The 20530-nt window shown below is 44.9% G+C and overlaps 1 protein-coding gene across 2 annotated transcripts; it reads left to right on the top strand.

The window, feature by feature from the left end:
- The first annotated feature begins 926 nt into the window (after positions 1–926).
- On the top strand, positions 927–20334 carry glis2b (GLIS family zinc finger 2b). Of its 2 annotated transcripts, XM_061303915.1 has the most exons (8): positions 927–1561; positions 14782–14859; positions 14997–15182; positions 15266–15408; positions 16509–16637; positions 16709–16842; positions 16904–17022; positions 17086–20334. In XM_061303915.1, exons 3-8 carry the CDS (start codon positions 15005–15007, stop codon positions 17820–17822), a joined length of 1440 nt encoding a protein of 479 aa, XP_061159899.1. In that variant the 5' UTR covers positions 927–1561; positions 14782–14859; positions 14997–15004; the 3' UTR covers positions 17823–20334. The 2 variants fall into 2 exon arrangements, with proteins under 2 accessions (XP_061159899.1, XP_061159898.1); XM_061303914.1 differs by lacking the exon at positions 14782–14859.
- The last annotated feature ends 196 nt before the right edge of the window (positions 20335–20530 follow it).

The raw sequence follows: 20530 nt of genomic DNA, 5'->3' as shown, positions 1-20530 counted from the left end.
GATGATAAAATGACATTCAATTATGCTGATCACTGACACACATGCACGCACACACACACAATGCAGAGTCAGACATTGTGAAATGATTTTTTTTTTCAAACCTAACAGTTTAAAACATTCTTTTGTAGAGATTTTGATACTTTCTTTTTAGACCATTCCCTCTCATTATGCTGATATGCAGAGTGCTGATACCTCGAGTATCTTTGATCATATCAAGTTTCTTTAACACAATCACAGATAATGGTGAATGAACAAAAATGCAGGTGATGCATGATTTGCCAGTGTGTCAAAATGAACAACTTAGCGCCAACTACTGCCAAGGATGACCAAGATATTTTAAGTATCGGTATATGATACTTACACTCGCCCATCCCTGTTTTAAAGAAAAAAAAACAGTATTCACAATGTTCTATACATTCCCTACTCTGCATGAACAAGGCTTCAATTAAAATGCATTATACGTAAAAACTTAAATGAAAATTGTACCTAAATGAACAGTTGAAGTCAACACCTTTTTAATACTAGATGCAACTGTACATAAAGTTAAATACAACTAAACTGCACAAGACAGTGATTCTTTTGCATACCACCAGAGGGAGCCTGGCCACCATGAAAGTAATCATTTGTTTCGTCAGTTATTTAATAATGGGTCTCTTTGCTCTTTTTTTTTTGCCATTTTGGGGGGAGGCAGGTGGTCTGGGAAACATGCAGGTGCGCGCATACTCAGTCTTTGGAATGTGATACAGTCAAACCTCGGTTTGTACCATTTGTACTCCGTTAAATGACATGACTAAAAACAACCATCCATTCTTGTATAAATTACTCGAACGGGATACTTGAGTAAAAATATCCCCTTACGTTAGTAGACTGCACGCGCGTGCACACGCACACATCGTGGGAGGGAAAGGGAGGGGGAGAGGGGGAGGGAAAGGGAGGGGGAGCTGCAAGCAGCTGTGAGCTGGCAGAAGCTTCGCACTCAGCTGGGCTGCTCCTCCTGACCGGGCTGGCTGGCTGGTGGGCAGACGGCGGCGGGGGAGACGAACTTCCGCACAAGGACACCTTTCCTCCCCGCGAAAACGACGACAAAGCAGCAGCAAAAGCCGCCCTGCCTCCATTTTCCAGCAGCAGCCCGTCACTCCGTGTGTGCGTCGCCCCTACCTCCTTCTTGCTTTCAACTTGACCAGCGTTGCCGTTGAGCGATGCGCTTCGATGAACACCAGGAGAGCACCCTTTTGGGCAAGCTTTTGCTTCACGGTTCATTTGGAGTTTTGACAGTCGGCTCTTGAGCAGGCATGGCCAACTAAACCAGGGGCTGTCAACTTGGACTGTCGTGCTGCTTGCTCGATGCGCTTGGGAGTCCAAAACACGCGAGAATGGTGTGCGAAGGGAGTGCCTGCCCAGACACCGACTCATCATCCTCATAATACTTTGCTTCATATTTGCATCTTATTGAAAGAAGGGGGGAGGGGGGGGGACACAAGTACTACGTATTGACGACCACTTTGGCTCTGAGCACCACGCAGGAGGACTTTGCTTGGCCAAGTTTGGAGGCGCTTAGAAGGTAAGTGGCATGAGCCTGCGCGAGCCGCTCCCCCTCCCCACGCATGTCGCGTGTTGTCATTGCTGTCATGTCAAGTGTGTCCACGTCGCAACAGCGGAAGAATGCGCGACGGGTTGAACTATTTTCCCAGACTGTAGGGCGGCGCGCCTGCGAGCCGGTTGGTCGCACTCCCCCGGACTCCCAGCTCACCTATAAAAACAAACAAAACGTGTTAACCAATACTAAGTATCTGTAATGTCCGTGTGTATCTCAACACTAGGATGGTCATACAGCAAGTAGCTATTAAAGACAAATTAGAAATGAGAGCAGGCCTATCCCAGTTGACGTTGGACAAAAGGTGTGCTCAACCCCATCGGGCGACCAAGCATGTTGGGATCATTTGAACAGAGCAGGTAGGCAAAGCAATGTTTGCCCCTACCCTTTCAGGCATGATTGTGTGCACAAAGGGACACACTTTGGGATGGAATGCCCCCCTCAGGTCAGAGCCCATGGGCCCGCTAAGAATGCCAGCAAAAGTGCCAGGAGCTGCCAAGGCGGGCCTCAGCGGGCCTGTGTGCCAGAGGCATTGTTAGAAAAGAGGCGGAGGCCCACTCGAAGGGGTTTCATTTGGGACGATTGGGACCAGATTGTTGCTGGATGATGGACTTTTTCAACTCAGATTCGTTGTTCAAAGAATCGTATTGGAGTTGCCATTCCAACTCAAAAGTCTCTTCTGCTCTACACAGAGTGAATCACTTTGCTGGTAAAAGCCTGCCAAATCCAAAAATGTGAGAACTGGCTGTGCGGGCGCAGCCAAGAAGTCTCACTTCCGAAATGGACATCTCACCCAATAAAGCAGATGCAGCTGGCGAGCAAGAAGAAACGGGGTGGTGATGCTTAAAACGGACAAGAGAGAAACCCAAACAACAACAACATGTTGAACGAAAGTGGCAAAGAGTGAGCCTTTAACTTTTACTGGCCTTCCCAGTAGTTCCCGACTGTTTCGTGGGCTTTTGGCGCTCTATCGCTCCTTTGCCGCCGCCACCTCCTCCTGTTGCTTCCAGAGCAAGAGAGCGGCGGTGACGCCTCCGCTCGGCTCGCAGCAGCACTTCCAGCCGAGGGAGTCGGAGTATTGCATCACCGCCTGCCGAGAAGGGGGAGCAGAGTGCCCTACACGCCATGCTGTATGGAGTTCAAGGTGGAGCTTGCTATTTTCAAGCTGTGACCAACCTTTAGTAGAATTTGCACACAATTTGTGATGGATACTTCAGCCGTATGGCTTCGTTGCTCTGTCCAAAGTGATGACTGAAAATACTCGTTTGAATTGAAAAACAGCATCAAGATTGTACAGAGGTCAAGGGGGGGTGGATGGATCTCTTCAACGCAAGTGACAGACAATGCCCCCCCGACCCGTGACTCAGAGGCCTTCAAAGCAGACAGTAGCGTTGCGCGACGTACTACCTCGGGCCATGCTTTCTTAGGTCTGAGATGTCGTCCTCTGAGAATTAGAGAAGCTTTTGAGTTGATGAAAAGGTTACGTTTTGTGCCGGCTTAGGGTTAACCAGCTGTAACAGAAGCAGCCTAATAAGATTGTGCAAAGGCGCTCACAGATCTGTTCTTACGGTGATGATGCAACTCCAATTTTCTGTAAAACAAATTGTGACTCAAATGACCACAACAATGGAAACAACCTTGTTTTCTGTTCAGTGTAGCCCCCACAAGAATGCTTTTAGCCTTCTGCCATCACAGCGTGCCGCACAACAATCAATCCGCTGTCCCAGGCCATAAGGCTCACTCGACGCAGTGTGAAATGTCTAATGTATGCTTATAATGTGGCGGTACAGATTGAGTGCCACCACATCTGTGCACGCATGCGAGTCTTTAAGTCCACATGGAGCTCTATGATTTTTGGGACCACTGCACAATACTGGGCAAAGTATGTCAGTAAATGTCTCAAACAAAACATGGAAAAGAATGGAAAGAAATCCACTGAGGTTAAAGGGGCGGCATGGCTCAGTGGTAGTGTTCTCGCCTCTCAACTCTAAGGTTGTGGGATCTATCTTGGAGTGTCCATGAGCAAGACACTGAACCCCAATTTGCTCCCAGTGTGGATCTGGCAGTGCTATGCATGGCAGCAGCCTTCCATTAGTGTAGGAATGTGTGTGGGTGAATGTGAGGCATTGTAAAGCGGTTTCTGCACCATGTGGTGTAGATAAAAGCGCTATATAAGTGCAGTCCATTTACCATTTATTAGCAAGCACGTACTGCACTGTATTTGCGTGTTGCTGCACTCGCAAGTTGAGACGCCATTTAGCGCATCACGTCACATCGTTTGTCCAAATGCGATCCATTTCATATTTCTTCCGCAAACCAATACTACAGTGCCTTGCGAAAGTATTCGGCCCCCTTGAACCTTTCAACATTTCGCCACATTTCAGGCTTCAAACATTCAATAAAGTGGGGCGAGATACTGTTGTGGAGAAGTTTAAAGCCGGATTTGGATACAAGAAGATTTCCCAAGCTTTAAACATCTCAAGGAGCACTGTGCAAGCAATTATATTGAAATGGAAGGAGTATCAGACCACAGTAAATCTACCAAGACCCGGCCTTCCCTCCAAACTTTCATCTCAAACAAGGAGAAGACTGATCAGAGATGCAGCCAAGAGGCCCATGATCACTCTGGATGAACTGCAGATAACTACAGCTGAGGTGGGAGAGTCTGTCCATAGGACAACAATCAGTCGTGCACTGCACAAATCTGGCCTTTATGGAAGAGTGGCAAGAAGAAAGCCATTTCTCAAAGATATCCATAAAAAGTCTCGTTTAAAGTTTGCCACAAGCCACCTGGGAGACACCAAACATGTGGAAGAAAGTGCTCTGGTCAGATGAAACCAAAATCGAACTTTTTGGCCACAATGCAAAATGATATGTTTGGCGTAAAAGCAACACAGCTCATCACCCTGAACACACCATCCCCACTGTCAAACATGGTGGTGGCAGCATCATGGTTTGGGCCTGCTTTTCTTCAGCAGGGACAGGGAAGATGGCTCAAATTGATGGAAAGATGTATGGAGCCAAATACAGGACCATTCTGGAAGAAAACCTGTTGGAGTCTGCAAAAGACCTGAGACTGGGACGGAGATTTATCTTCCAACAGGACAATGATCCAAAACATAAAGCCAAATTTACAATGGAATGGTTCACAAATAGACGTATCCAGGTGTTAGAATGGCCAAGTCAAAGTCCAGACCTGAATCCAATCGAGAATCTGTGGAAAGAGCTGAAGACTGCTGTTCACAAACGGTCTCCATCCAACCTCATTGAGCTCGAGCTGTTTTGCAAGGAAGAATGGGCAAGAATCCCAGTCTCTCGATGTGCAAAACTCATAGAGACATACCCCAAGCAACTTGCAGCTGTAATTGCAGCAAAAGGTGGCGCTACAAAGTATTAGCGCAAGGGGGCCGAATAATATTGCACGCCCCACTTTTCAGTTTTTTACTTGTTAAAAAGGTTTAAATTATCCAATCAATTTCGTTCCACTTCACGATTGTGTCCCACTTGTTGATTCTTGACAAAAAACAGATTTTTTTTTTTTATATCTTTATGTTTGAAGCCTGAAATGTCGTGAAATGTTGAAAGGTTCAAGGGGGGCGAATACTTTTGCAAGGCACTGTATATGTTCTGTTATTTCTACGAAGTAATACAAAGTGTTGAAAATAGCAAATTTTGTCACATTCAACTCTGAAAAGTATTGTGAAACTCCACCTCTGCAAGTCTTGATGTGTTTGGAGCTAACGTGTGAAAATACCAACAAATGGATTGCTGCAATGGAAGTGGTCAGCCGCCAAGGTGAGTTGTTGTGAAGATTCATTTGGGCTCATGAAACTCAATCTGTTTTTTTCAATTGCATAACAAAGACATTTGAAAGGGAAGAGGACATCAGCGCAAAGCCTTTTCTGGCGTTGGGGCTGAATACAAACGCAGTCTTTGATGAGCGCGGTGGCGACCTGCCCGCAACATTTTATTCAATCACGGATGAATGAACGAGCACTTTTGAGCAGATGAAATCAGCGACTGAACATGACCTTGGGCTGGTGCTATTGAACCAACCCATGTTGCGCTCCTGCATGCAACTGTGCTGTTGGTAATTCCAGCAAGATGGCTTTTAGGTTGGTGAATAAGTGGCACTTTTACAGATGCCCGCCGTGTTTCTGCTTGGCGGCGATGATATGGATAATGAGATATTCTCAATAATGAAGCAAACCTTTGGAAAGGGCTGAGATGACATTTGATGGGATGCTAACATTCTAGCAACAGCGTGCGTCTGCTCGTCCGCCATCCCTGACAACAAACCGCAAGCATGCGCCGTCCTCCTACAACTTGACTTCCAGCGCCCCTCCTAGCATCATTTGCTCCCACCGAAATTCCTCAAATCTGAAGTACTCTGACGCTAGCTTCCTGTTACTTGGTTGCATGCTATTTTTTTGCGTTCCCACTTCCCTTCTTTTTGCATACTCCAATTTGTTAATGGTGCTTTTATTTTGGGTTTCCCGTCCAACCACACGAAGCCACGTCATGTTGCAACTGTGCTTTGCTCCTAAAGCAATGGGCTCGCCCCTCCAGAGCATGGCCGGTTCTAGGAATTCACATAAGATGGGGCAGTCAGAAATGTGAAGGGGGCATGTTTTTTTTTTTACACATTTTTAACACTGTTAGTGTTTACTTCACGGCAGTTGTTAGCTGTGTGTCCAGATCTCAACCTGGAGAAGTGGATTGCACTCTGTCAGGCCTCTACACTAAGACCTGTCCAGCTTGGGTGTCCCACCTGAAGATTAAAGCTTCTGCTGGTATTCATCTTAGGGTCACTGAGGCATGCAAACCCCCTGACCACAATAAGGTTGCAATCTCTCAGGGAGGGGGGGTGCTTTATTGCCTTTGTTGGGGGCTATCGGAGAATCTCCAGAGGTTAACACAAAAAGTAGCTTTTTCAAGAGGGTGAGAAAAGTCACTAAATGGAGCAACAAAGTACAAGTTGGCACGGCGCAAGCCTTGTAGCTTGGTTGCCATGCTAAAGAAACCCCACACTCAAGAAAAAAATCATACTTGTTAGCCGAGCAGCTGGACATGATGCCAGGCAAATCTTTGGGGAAAGTGCTAACCAACAGTTAAATTAACTACTGCTAGCAAACTTGTCTGGCGCATCCCCCAACGCGAGTGCGGCAACTGTTCTTTCCAGGAGGCAACAAGACGCCGAAGTGTGTATGCGTGAAAATGAAAGTAAGTTCAGGCTGGTTCGGGGGAAGGAGGGGTCATTAGGTTAGAACCTGTCTCACCTGAGGGTCAGTGGTTGTGATAGCCGCGCTTGCTTTTTTCGCATGGTCAGATCCGAAGCACAATCCTCTTGTGTGCAGATCCTGACAAGCTTAAGATCAGTGATTGGGATCAGGGTCAACAAGTGTGAGCTTTAGCCTGACAGGAGCACCAAGGTCCATGAGCCCATCCACCATGTCCTACCTCAATCGCCCGCATCTCAAAGAATGGACTGTGCATTTGAATATTAAGACGAGTCAATTTTTGAGACTTGCGTTTTCCTGTCACTGTTCTGCAATTGCGAAGAACGGTGGAATGTCACTAGGCCACCCGACATTGTGATTCCTGGACAAGACACTTGGTCCCTTGGCCAATGCTGGTTGATGCAGGCTGGCTGCAGCTCCTCCAGGCTAATGCGCCCTTCCTCACTTTGCCCCCTCTTGCCCTTGCGCATCCTTACCGACCGTCACGCCCCCGCCTGTCCTCTCTGCCAGCTCCGTTCTGTGTTTCCTCTGCCCCGTAGTGCCAGGGCCCCCTGAGGGGACAATGCCACCTTTCAGAGAAACTGTCCACACCATGCTCGAGCACGGAAATCCGCTTGTGGGGGAGGGTGCTGAAAATTTGACGGTCAACACCCCTTCCCCAAACTTCACAGCCACTCGCCAACTACACATGCACACGCAAGGGAGCAGTGCATTCTCCTCTCTCTCTTTCCTTCTCTGACCCTCCCGCCCCCGCCCCATTGCTCATAACAACCTCCTGGTCAGCACTAAATGAGATTCAAAAACAGAGTAATTCCCTAACAACACCAAATTTTCTCCGGTGGTGGCTGAGTCAGGGTAAAAAATAAAAACAGTAATTCATTGGCCCCAAGGCTGTTGAATCGTAATCGAATGGTGTCAAATATTGACGACCCACGAAACCTTTGGTACACAAGCATCAAAAGTGAGGACTGTGCATCTTGCTTTTCTGAAATGATAGTTGTTGCAAAGTAAAGAGCATCTTCAACAAAAGGAGAATGGTGAGAATAGAAAGACAGGAAGCGATAAAGAAGCACACAGTACAGATCAATTAATCAGTCGGGCCGCTAGCATCTTAGGGCGAGAACTGCAGATTCATTCAACTAATTGCTCCACCAACTCGATTGTTTGAGTGTTAACGTAGTCAAAGTCAAGTTTGTTGAGAGGGTTGAGACAATGCTCCTAAGGAAGCTATCCTTGTTTCTGCTTGTCTGTCCGCTTGGATTTGTATAGAAAAAGGTTAAGCTGATCCCTGGTCTGCGCCTGGAGCTAAGGGGCTTACTCATTTAGTAGGTGACGAACGGGCTGTTTTCGGCTTCTTGCCTGTTTAGGACAGAGAACACAAACTCCAGCCGAATCGGCCAACACAGGTTAATTAAAGGCCATAGCATAAAAATGTGTCTTCAGTCGTGTCTTAAATGTTTCTACCGAGGTAGCAATTCTGATATCTATCGGTAGGGAATTTCAAAGCTCTGGAGCCAGAATAGAAAATGCTCTAGACCAGGCGTTGGGAACCTATGGCTCGCGAGCCAGATATGGCTCTTTTGGTGACATTATTAAAAAGAATACATTGGTACACTCAAAAAAAATCATTGGTCTTAATTGAAATACATGCATTTAATTATATCTAGCCTATCGTTTTTTTTTTTAATGGTATGGCTCTCATGGGAAATTATTTGTAAAAAATGGGCATGTATGGCTCTGTCCACCAAAAAAGTTCCCGACCACTGCTCTAGACCCTGCAGACTTCTTTATGGCCCTCTGGGTCACTAAAAGACTAGCGTTTTGCGAGCGAAGGTTACGGGACGGAACGTAAGGCACAACTAGGTCGATGGGATACGAAGGCGCTAAGCCATGCAATGTTTTATAGGTTAATAAAAGAACCTTGAAGTCGCATTTTAAATGGCCTGGGAGCCAATGTAAGTTGGCTAATATTTTGGGTAATGTGATAAAATTTTCTCGTCCGTGTGAGCAGTCTCGCCGCAGCATTTTCTACCAACAGTGGACGTTTAATAGTGGAATACAAGTCATTTGACAATGGTGACAATAGATGTTACTAAAATTTTGGTTTATAGTTATGAGAACTTCATTGGCCCTTAACACGACAGTACAGTAATCCCTCGTTTATTGCAGACAATTAGTTCCAAGACCACCTGCGATAGGTGAAAATCCGCGAAGGAGTGTCACCCTCTCATTTTTAACACACGTACATTTGTTGTGTATCAATAAATGTATATCAAACCATATATGTAAGTGTTCTATGTTATCATTAGAAGATTAACTAATAGTTTCAAACATGTAAATACTAGGGGTGTAACGATACATCGATACACATCGATTAATCGATATAATGCTCTACGATTTATTGGCATCGATGCTAAACGTAAACATCGATTTATATCGCCGTGTTTGACCTCGGACATTAGACGCGACTTTATTTTGAAATCCAGTTCATTGTTGCTTGCTTCCTCTTTCCGGGAGCAGTGCGCCCGGCGTTGTTGTGTTGTGAGCAGAGCAGGCACGTGAAAGGGGAGTCGACAACTAGTACGCGGCTCCTGGGCTGGTGCTATGGCTAGTGTCCAAAAAGACGAGGAAATTTGCTCCCCTTTAGGCTTCAAGTCATTCGTTTGGAAGCACTTTGGATTCCAAAGAAAAGATGGCTCAACCGACAAGACACGTGCAGTTTGTAAATCCTGCCATGCGGTGATCAAATATTCAGGGAGCACAAATCTCGCCGCACATTTAAAGAAAAAACACGACATCAAAGTTCAGTGTTAAAATAAGCTCTTTGTATACTGCAATACTCTTGTAATTTCCTAAATAAAGAGTTTGCAGTACCTTGTTGATTTTGCGTATGAATTGTTATAAATCAGGATATTGTTCTATATTTTTTATTAAAAAAAAAAAAAAATCGATCGTAGAGCACTATATCGCGATATATCGTGAATGAATCGCAGCAGGCTTTAAGATATCGGCAAATATCGTATCGTAGTTCTTTGTATCGATATTACCGTTTTTTTCCGTGTATAGTGCGCAAAATTTAACTAATTTATTGTCCTAAAATCTGGGGTGCGCATTATACATGGGTACAAAAAAAATTTTAAATTTTTTTTTTTTTAATTTTTTTTTTTTTTTTTTTTTAAGTCCCAATGATCGTCACACACGTAGGGAGGCAATGGGTCCCATTTTTATAGTCTTTGGTATGGTCTTAACTAGGCTGGATGTAATTTTTTTTGTTGGCGTTGATTTCTCCGACTGCCCGTAAACGCACCACCGCGCTCCGTGCGCGCACGGGACAGCAAACGAGCAGGTGATCGAGCAAGCGTCTGATACGAGAGCATTGCGGTCGCATAGAGCGTGTTTGAAGTGAACAGCAGAGAAGAAAGGAACAAGGCAAAGTGTTGTGAAATAAAATGCACAGAACGGATGCGCAAGACACGTCAGCTATATAAAGAGCGAGAGTTGTTTTCTTCCTATTAGTTTCAATTCACAGTTTAATTAGCAGTTTCAATCAGCAAATAACAAAATGCGTATTACAGGTAATATTTTATTTCACAACACTTTGCCTTGTTCCTTTGGTCTCTGCTGTTCATCCTAAAACACAAAGGCGCTCTTTAAGCAATGCGACAGTGAGCGCCCGGCGCGCTGCGGTTGCGCGACCGCACCAAATTAAGCTCCCTGCGCAGTGCGCACTGAGGTCCACTTAAATTTTAGAAAGTACATCAGGACTTTAAAAATATCTTCTAAATTTCAGCGACGGCTCTGTGACACTAATGCGACCAGCGCGGTGCAGTTGGGCGGTCGGCGGCGCGCTACGGTTGAGCGTTCTCTCTCGCGCTCTCTCTCTCGCTCTCGCACACACGCACACGCGCACACACGCAAACCGGATATCATACGGAGGCCGCCATTACAGATGCGCAGAACGGATGCGCAAGACACGTCAGCTATATAAAGAGCGAGAGTTCAGTTCTCTACCTAAATCCGTATTACAGGTAATATTTTATTTCACAACACTTTGCCTTGTTCCTTTCTTCTCTGCTGTTCACTTCAAACACGCTCCATGCGACCGCAATGCTCTCGTATCAGACAAGGCTTGCTCGATCACCTGCTCGTTTGCTGTCCCGTGCGCGCACGGAGCGCGGTGGTGCGTTTAGGGGCAGTCGGAGAAATCAACGCCAACAAAAAAAATTACATCCAGCCTAGTTAAGACCATACCAAAGACTATAAAAATGGGACCCATTGCCTCCCTGCGTGTGTGACGATCATTGGGACTTAAAAAAAAAAAAAAAAAAAAAATTTTTTTAAATTTTAAAAAATTCATAAAAATTGGGTGCGTATTATACATGGGTACAAGCTTTTTTCCAGCATCAGCATGCCATTTTTAGGGGTGCGTACTATACATGGGGGCGCACTATACACGGAAAAAAACGGTATATCGTATCTTGACAAAACCCGCGATTTACACCCCTAGTAAATACTATATTACCGTTTTTTTCCATGTATAATGCGCAAAGTTTTACGAATTTATTGTCCTAAAATCTGGGGTGCGCATTATACATGGGTACAAAAAAAAAAAAAAAAACGTTTTTTTTTTTTTTTTTAAATCCGGATATGATACGGAGGCCGCCATTACAGATGCGCTTTCTTCTCTGCTGTTCACTTCAAACACGGTCCATACGAACACAATGCTCTCGTATCAGACGCTTGCTCGATCACCTGCTTGTTTGCTGTCACAATGTACCCTACACAAATCCGAAACATTTCTTCGCTATCGAGTTTGCTAGCGCATGTGCAGTAATACTGACCGGCAGAATAACATCCGGTTGTTCCCAAAGATGATTTTTTTTCTGAAATAATTTTACGTTTACGGACTTAAGTAGGAGTCAAAATTTGGGTACGTATTATACATGGGTACAGGGTTTTTTTCCAGCATCGACATGCCATTTTTAGGGTGCGTATTATACATGGGGGCGCATTATACATGGAAAAAAACGGTAATAGTATAAATGACATACAGAAAATAATGTATAAATACCGTTTTTTTTCATGTATAGTGCGCCCCCATGTATAGTACGCACCCTAAAAATGGCATGCTGATGCTGGAAAAAAGCCTGTACCCATGTATAATACGCACCCAATTTTTATGATTTTTTTTTTTTTTTTTTTTAAGTCCCAATGATCGTCACACACGCAGGGAGGCAATGGGTCCCATTTTTATAGTCTTTGGTATGGTCTTAACTAGGGTGGATGTAATTTTTTTGTTGGCGTTGATTTCTCCGACTGCCCCTAAACGCACCACCGCGCTCCGTGCGCGCATGTGAAAAAGGCGTGCGGACGTGAAAAAGGCGGCTCTGTATGGGAGAGACGTTGAAGAGGAATAAAAACACCCTTGGAAACCAAAACTTGCCCCTCGTTGTGACTCGGAGCCGCAACAAATGTTTCGGATTTGTGTAGGGTACATTGTGACAGACAGCAAACGAGCAGGTGATCGAGCAAGCGTCTGATACGAGAGCATTGCGGTCGTATGTTGTACCATGACTTTCTTTAAAAAAAAAAATAAATAAAAAAATAAAATAAAAATAAATAAATAAATAAATAAAAAAAAATTTGTACCCATGTATAATGCGCACCCCAGATTTTAGGACAATAAATTAGTTAAATTTTGCGCACTATACACGGAAAAAAACGGTAATGTAAATCTAAATATGATGCGTGTGTGCGCGCGGGCGCACGTGTGTCACATACCGTTTTTTTCCATGTATAATACGCAAAATTTAACTAATTTATTGTCCTAAAATCCGGGGTGCGCATTATGCTTGGGTACAACAATTTTAGAAGAAAATCTCCCTCGAAATAAAACTTGAAATCACCTTTCTTCTCGTTTGTTGTCAATCACGCATCGCATTCAGCCATCCAGCCCAACACACTTAGTCAGTAAAATTCATAATTGACGACACATCATTTGATGCGATGGTGCAATCCTTGATGGTGTGTTATTGTCAAATATTGTTTGTTTTTTAATCTCCATCGCAAACCCCATATATCATATGGAGGCCGCCATTACAGTATGCGCAGAACGGTTGCGCAAGACACGTCAGCTATATAAAGAGCGAGAGTTCAGTTTTCTTCCCATTAGTTTCAATTCACAGTTTAATTAGCAGTTTCAATCAGCAAATAACAAAATGCGTATTACAGGTAATATTTTATTTCTCAACACATTGCCTTGTTCCTTTCTTCTCTGCTGTTCACTTCAAACACGCTCCATACGAACACAATGCTCTCGTATCAGACGCTTGCTCGATCACCTGCTCATTTGCTGTCACAATGTACCCTACACAAATCCGAAACATTTGTTGCGGCTCCGAGTCACGACGAGGGGCAAGTTTTGGTTTCCAAGGGTGTTTTTATTCCTCCTCAACTTCTCTCCCATACAGAGCCGCCTTTTTCACATGTCCGCACGTCACTTTCCTCTCTTTTCAATTTAACCTAACTGATCGGGGTGGTGCCTTTATGGGCAGTTGGAGAAATCAACGCCAACAAAAGAAATACATCCAGCCTAGTTAAGAAATCATCCGAAAGATCACCATGACAAATGTGAATAATAAATAAATAATTATTATATATATATATATTATATATATATTATTATAATAAATAATTGTGATAAATAACTGGAACATCACTAAAATATTGGTGATCCCGTTGAGAGTCTCACATATTTCTTTGCTATCGAGTTTGCTACTGCATGCGCAGTGATACTGACCGGCAGAATAACATCCGGTTGTTCCCAAAGATGATCTTTTTTCTGAAATAATTTTACGTTTACGGACTTAAGTAGGAGTCAAAATTTGGGTGCGTACTATATATGGGTACAGGCTTTTTTCCAGCATCGACATGCCATTTTTAGGGTGCGTATTATACATGAGGGCGTATTATACATGGAAAAAAAGGTATGTAGATATAGCTAAAGTATACATACTGTAAATGTTTTTAGAACTCTTATTATTACAACAACCTTTTTATAACAAGGTACAAATGTACATACTGTTAATATGTTTTTAGAACTCTTATTATTATAAGATTTTTTATAACAAAGTACTAAACTGTAAATATGTTTGTAGATACAAGTGTACAAACTGCATTTGTATGGGCACTCCCTGCCTTCTGCTGGCGTGCAGGCAACTTTCGTGCCATAATTCCCCAATTATGAATTTTTATTTTGTTTTTTTTTATTTTTTGGGGGGGAGAAGAGGGGGGGGAATCCACGATGTACTGAAGCCGCGATAAATGAATCGCGATATAGCGAGGGATTACTGTATTTCTTACTCCAAATATGAATCTCCCAAAATGTTTATGATATCCTTACAACTAAGAAACGTTTGGGGCAGTTTCGAGCATAAGTGCAGGACTTATCTCAAATGTGAGTATTGCCTCCACATGCTAACATTGCTACTTATGTGAGCACAGGTGTTGTTTTGGAGCCTTTAAGGGTTCAAAGGAGCAATTTGCACTCACGATGCTACTGGCAGAACTCATCTCCATAAAGTGCCCCTGCCACAACCCTCAGGCTTGGTCTGGGGGGCAGCGTGGTTTGTGGAAGGAGGAGGTGGGTTGGTGCTGCTGGACTTGAAAGTCTGGAGGACACGTGCGGGGTGAGCGAGGGCTTACCGGTGGGGTCTGGTAAGGTTGCTGGGGCTTGATGGGTGCTTGGCCGAGAGGGGGGGCACTGTTGCTTGGCGGGGAGACAGGACCATCTGGATCAGATTGTAGACATTCCTCAGGAAGAGTAAAGGTTAAGGAGGGAAAAAAGAGGGGTGGTGGGGTGTGTGTGTGTTGGGGAGGGTGGTTCTTGGATCACGGTGTTTATTTTTCTTTAGCTTACTCAGTGCTTTGGTTTACAATTGTTCTCAGTTTACCATTGTTGGAGAGAAATACCTCCGCAGCGGGACAGTGGAACTCCAGATGCATTTAACTTGCAAGACATCACAGGTGTGTTTAATTATCAGTTCCAGTTGGACTCCAAAATGTGCCATTAACTGCGTACTATAAGCTCTACAAAAACATCAGAGTGTCCGTTCCGTTAGTGGACCTCCCTTGGTCTAACTTAGCCTCTTGTGTTTGCGCAGGTGCTGTCATGCTTTCCCTGGACGAGCCCCTGGACCTGAAGCTCCCTCGGCGAACCAACGGACGGGACCTGGGGTCATGCTCGGTGCCCCGCTCACCAATGATAGCCAAAAGGGCTCGCCGTCTTTGCATGACAAATGACGGTACGGCGGTTCTCGATCCTGCCTCCCTGGGATTCCCGCATGGAGGTGGGTGACGTTGTTAGCGGCAGAACAAACCTCATCATCCAACTCATCTATTGCCATCAATCACATGCCTATTTTGTTTCAAGCTGTCTTGGGTATGCGGGTAGCCTTCACCGACCGAACAGATACCCCCACGCCCCCTGCAGTGGATCTGAGCACATCTCCTTCCTTCCTTGCTCAAACACCCGTCTCACCTGAGATGGCCAACGGCAGCTACACTCCCGCAGCGGTGAGGACCTGCGCCTCTACCTTGGAAGTTGTACAAAAGAATCAACGCTATGAAATCCAGTTGACTATTGTTGAGCTAACATGTTGAGATAATGGAAGTGGTACATTTGCGACTTTAGATGTTTGCAAAACAAAAAGAGCGAGTCTAAGACCCCTGTGGTGCCACCCTCGATTGTGGCTAGTGGACATAGTCCAGCCAAGAATTTGAGCGCAAGTACAAAGGTTCTCCTCGGTTTACGCAACCCAAATCACGTCAAAATGCCCTGTCATCTGTCACTATTTGACATGGCTATCAAAATTCCACCACAAAGCATGTGGTGCAAATGCAATTCCAATAGGGGTTTACGGGATCCGACCCGCTTCACCGTATCGGTCGCTGCTGTGGAAGTGGGTGTCTGCTAAACTTCTCATTATCTCCACTAAATGCTCTCTCGGTCTCATTCATTGGTGTGAAGCATGCGTGCGCGTGTACATGAATAATCTGATGAAGAACAAGGTACTGCCACATGCCAACTAATTGCTGTGCCTCCTCGATTGAATTGAGACAAGACACGGGAAGCATTAACCCATGTGCCCGCATCGTGGCAAAATCGTCTGAACTCAAGTTGACCCCACACAGGGGCATGGTGCCTGCTGTCTCTCCATCTTACAAAATAATAGAAACTCAGGTTGGCATGGGGAGACAGAGCCACAATTGTCACATCCCGTAGACCTGACGAACATTCCTGTGTGTCAACAAGACAATCCATTTAGGAACATTGTTTCCCAACAGATACATCCAATTGGAGCATTTCTTTCCCATCTTCAGTCACACTACACAGTAATCTCAGAGTGGAGTGTACTGGAGGAGGTTCTAAGAATCTTTTGGAGTGCACAGAAAGAAAAAGAGGGGGGAAAAAAATGAAGCCAGCCGCACGCGATGAGCAACCATTTTCTCTGTACACTGATTTTCTTGGAACAGATTATTCCAAAAAGATGAGCAGAAATTTTCAGCGATCATTGTTTTGTCTTTTTTTACCGTCTGTGGAAGCGAAGCTCGCCACCGTGGCTGTTGATCGTGACCTCCTCGATTGCCTTTTCCTCCCTTGAATTGCCTTTCAGTTTTTTGTAACGATCGGAGCTGGGGCGGGACTTCGCCTACCGTCGTCCATGTTCGTTGGCCAAGTGAGTGATAAAAGGGCATCACATGACCTCTCGTCCGACGAACAGCTGGCTTGTCGCTGGAAGAAGGTGCGACTCCAAAAGCGGCGATTGCATGTGGCCTCAGGAGCCAAATGAAAACGTGGCTCTATTTCCTGCAGTGCCACCTGCTCTTTGACTCTCTTCAAGACCTGGTGGACCATGTCAACGACTTCCACGTCAAGCCAGAGAAAGAGTCGGGCTACTGCTGCCAATGGGACGGCTGCTCTCGTAAAGGGAGGGGCTTCAACGCCAGGTGAGCATCTCCCCCCTTGCACGTCGGCGGCATCAAGTGCTGAGGTTGACCTTTTGATCAGGTACAAGATGTTGATTCACATCCGCACGCACACAAATGAGAAGCCTCACCGCTGTCCCACCTGCAACAAGAGCTTCTCGCGCCTCGAGAACCTCAAGATACACAATCGCTCGCACACAGGTTAGTGGCCTGGGAAGTCTGTTCGTATGGTGTTCAAAGCTAGCTTTGGTCTCTCATCCACAGGCGAGAAGCCCTACTTATGTCCCTACGAGGGTTGCAACAAGCGCTACTCCAACTCCAGCGACCGCTTTAAGCATACGCGCACACACTACGTGGACAAGCCCTACTCTTGCAAAATGGTCGGCTGCCTGAAGCGCTACACCGACCCCAGCTCTCTACGCAAGCACATCAAGGCCCATGGCCACTTTGTGGCTCAGGAGCAGGGCTCGCTGGCCGGACTGGGCTCCTTGCTGAAGGGAAGCCAAAGTGGGGCTTTGGCTAGCGGAGGGGCCAAGGACTGCGCCATGTCCTATGTGAGTGGGGCTCACGTTATCATTCCAGGGGCGAGAGCCGCTCTCCTGGGTGCCCACACACTCCAGGGTCTGGGTGGATCTCTTCCCTCGTCCCCCCTCAGTTCTCGGCCCCTGGACCTCAGCACGTTGAGTTGCTCCGGCTCCCAGCCAAGGAGCTTGGGACCGGCTTCCGTTCTATCTTTCAATAGCTCCTCACTAGGCCTGGCCAAATCCCCTCTGGTCTCCGCATCGTTGTCCTCCTCCACCCTCGGTATGCCTCCCATGCTGGGGGCGAGTGTCGAGTGCAGGGACCCCAGCCTCCAGGACAAAAAGGGTCGAGGACCGGAGGCCGAGAACAATGTGACTGAAGGGGTGCTTAACCTTTCCACAGGAGGGTCTCATGATCCCTTGTCTTGGGTGGTTATCCCCCCGGGCACTGTGATGCTCAAGCCGGCTGTGGTAAACTGACACACACACATGCACACGCACGCACGCAAACACGCACGCACGCATTCCAAAAGAGCTCAGGGGGTCATGATGGGAGGGGGAACGGACTTACAGGCGGTCAAGGGAGGAGGGGGTCGGCTCACACAGCTTCAAAAAGGGTAGAATATGTACGACAATGTGGTGACTTGACCGGCGCTACGTATGCAAGAGTTGTAGAACGCAGGCCTCTTTTGTTGTCGAGGGGCTTAAGAATATTTCTATCTCCTTTCTCGTTTTATACTCGATTCCTTCCTTGTTGGTTCTGTGGACAGAGCCCGTAAAGGACAAAGTCTCAGACACGTCCTTGAATTCTTTGCAGTATTTGTCAAAGATGACCATGTGCCTCTGGCCAAGCAGCGAGATTGACAAGGAAACAGATTGACACACACTGCGCTGGGCAAACGTGCACTCAGTTTCCCTTTTAAACAGAAGCTACAGAGTTCTGTACGATTCAGACGAGCTTGCTTGATCAACGCAGGTGACTGTAAAGGGTCTTGGACGGTTCAGTTACACATAGCACTTAGTTATGGTCCCAAAACCTCCAAACTGCTGCTAGCCTCTTGCGGTGACTGGGAGCAGGTCTCTTTTCCTGACAATCAATGGATCCCCATTTTGGGGAAGCCAACCAACATAGACCAGCCTGAATTTCCAGCAGAATTTCTCACCAGGCAGAGTAGATTGCTTTGATAGCCATCTGAGGTGAGGGACGAGAAGGCACTGCTGTTTGGCTCCCCTCTAGTGGCAGGACGAGCGTAATGGACTGAACACGGCCGGTTTGCGTATGAAAGGCCCAGTGTGGTGATAAACACTGCTGTCTTGTGTTTCTTGAAAACCATCTGTGAAAAACAGATGGCTTTCCACTCACCGCTTCATGTAGTTAGTTGGTTTTTGTCGTGCGTTCAACAAAATGTGCCAAAAATAGCAGAGGGATGGATGTTCATATTAGGTTGGGGGAGGGTCTAAACATTTAGTGTCCAACTCTAGCTGGAATGACATTGAAAAAGCAAACTGCCTTATTTCAACAAAAAAAGCTTGATCGTAGGTTGCTCAAGCTGTCGCCATGCACGTAGCATAAAACGGACTTGCTTCCTCATCATTTTATGGAACCTTACTGCCAATTATTATTTTTTTTTTCCGTTGAGCCATCTTTTTTCCCAATACGCTTTTTTATTCACATTTTTTCCATGTACAACATTCATAAACAATTTCACAAAATACGTCTTACATGGTATTTCTTTACAAAAAAATACAAATAATGAAATTATGAAGTAGCAAAATCTAAAATGAGTAAAGCATGTATCCCAAACATTTTGTCTATTATATGTTTAAATTAACTTAAAAGAACAAAACAAAACAGCGTCTCCTTATTTGTAATATTGCAACTGGTAAAATGAGTGTTTCCCGCAGGGGCTCAAAAGTCAACAAGGTTATCAGAAAAGTCCAAGTCTTTTACGAAATCAATAAAAGGCCTCCAAATCTCTTCAAACAAATGTTGTTTGGCTTTACGTATATATGTTATTCTTTCCAATGGAAGACAAGAGAGCATTTGTTTTAGCCACTGGGAGGTGTTCGGTCCAGTAACATTTTTCCAGGTCAGAGCAATACATCTTTTGGCCATTAACGAGCTTATATCAATAAAAATTGAGTCTGTTTTACTGAAGTTGTGTTTCTCTGGATATAGAGCCAGTATAAACAGCGAGGGCTCCAAAGTAAGCTCTTTTGATATTATTTTCTCTATTTGATCCTTTACTTCTAACCAAAAATGTTTTATCTGACTGTATTCCCACATACAATGTATTAACGTTCCTTTTAAGCCACACTTTACACAGATATCTGGAATATTCTTATTGTATTTATTCAATTTAACAGGTGTCGTGTACACTCGCTGTAACCATTTAAATTGTATTACTCTTAGACGGCTATTAATAGATATTTCCTGTGATTTTCTGCAAACTTTTCCCCATTCTTGCTCACTGATTTTAGTATTTAGATCATTGTTCCAGGATAATAATTTACTTCTTGAATTTTCATTTGAATTTGTTTGTAGTAGGATGTAAAATTCTGAGATTATGCCTTTTCTTAATTTATTCTTTAACAGCAAGTTTTCCAGCCGTGTTAATGGGATCCTTCGTAGGTCACTTTGATACCCTTTTACAAAACTTCTCAGTTGCAGGTATTTAAAGTAGTGTTTTTTGTCAAGATTGAACTCAACCTCGAGTTCTCCAAAGGTCATAAAGTCATCAGACTGTGGAGGGTAGAGATTCCCAACTGTCCCCAGCCCCTTAGTCGCCCATATTTTGAAAGTGGCATCTGCTCTTCCAGGAGTAAACAACTGGTTACCCCATATCGGACTTAGTTGCGATAATGTTTGTGTATCTCTAAGATACTTTCTGACATCATACCATACTTGCACCATTTGTTTCAAAAGAGGATTTGTTATTTGTTTTAATAATTGTTTTTTTGTGTCAGAATAAAAAAATGTGTGCAGAGGTAATTTCAAATTTTGACCTTCCATTTCCACCCAATGCGGGTTATTGTTATCGTTATTGAAATAGAAAGTCATGGAGCGCAGTTGTGCAGCCCAGTAGTACCACAAGAAATTGGGACATCTTAACCCTCCCCCATCGAATGGCATGTATAAAAGAGAGAGACGAATCCTTGATCTTCCATTGTTCCATATCAAACTTAAT

This window comes from Syngnathus typhle, linkage group LG17 (genome assembly GCF_033458585.1).
Source record: "Syngnathus typhle isolate RoL2023-S1 ecotype Sweden linkage group LG17, RoL_Styp_1.0, whole genome shotgun sequence".
In the NCBI taxonomy this organism is placed as follows: Eukaryota; Metazoa; Chordata; class Actinopteri; order Syngnathiformes; family Syngnathidae; genus Syngnathus; species Syngnathus typhle.
The sequence above is the reverse complement of the archived record's forward strand: the minus strand, read 5'-3'. Positions and strand labels throughout refer to the sequence as shown.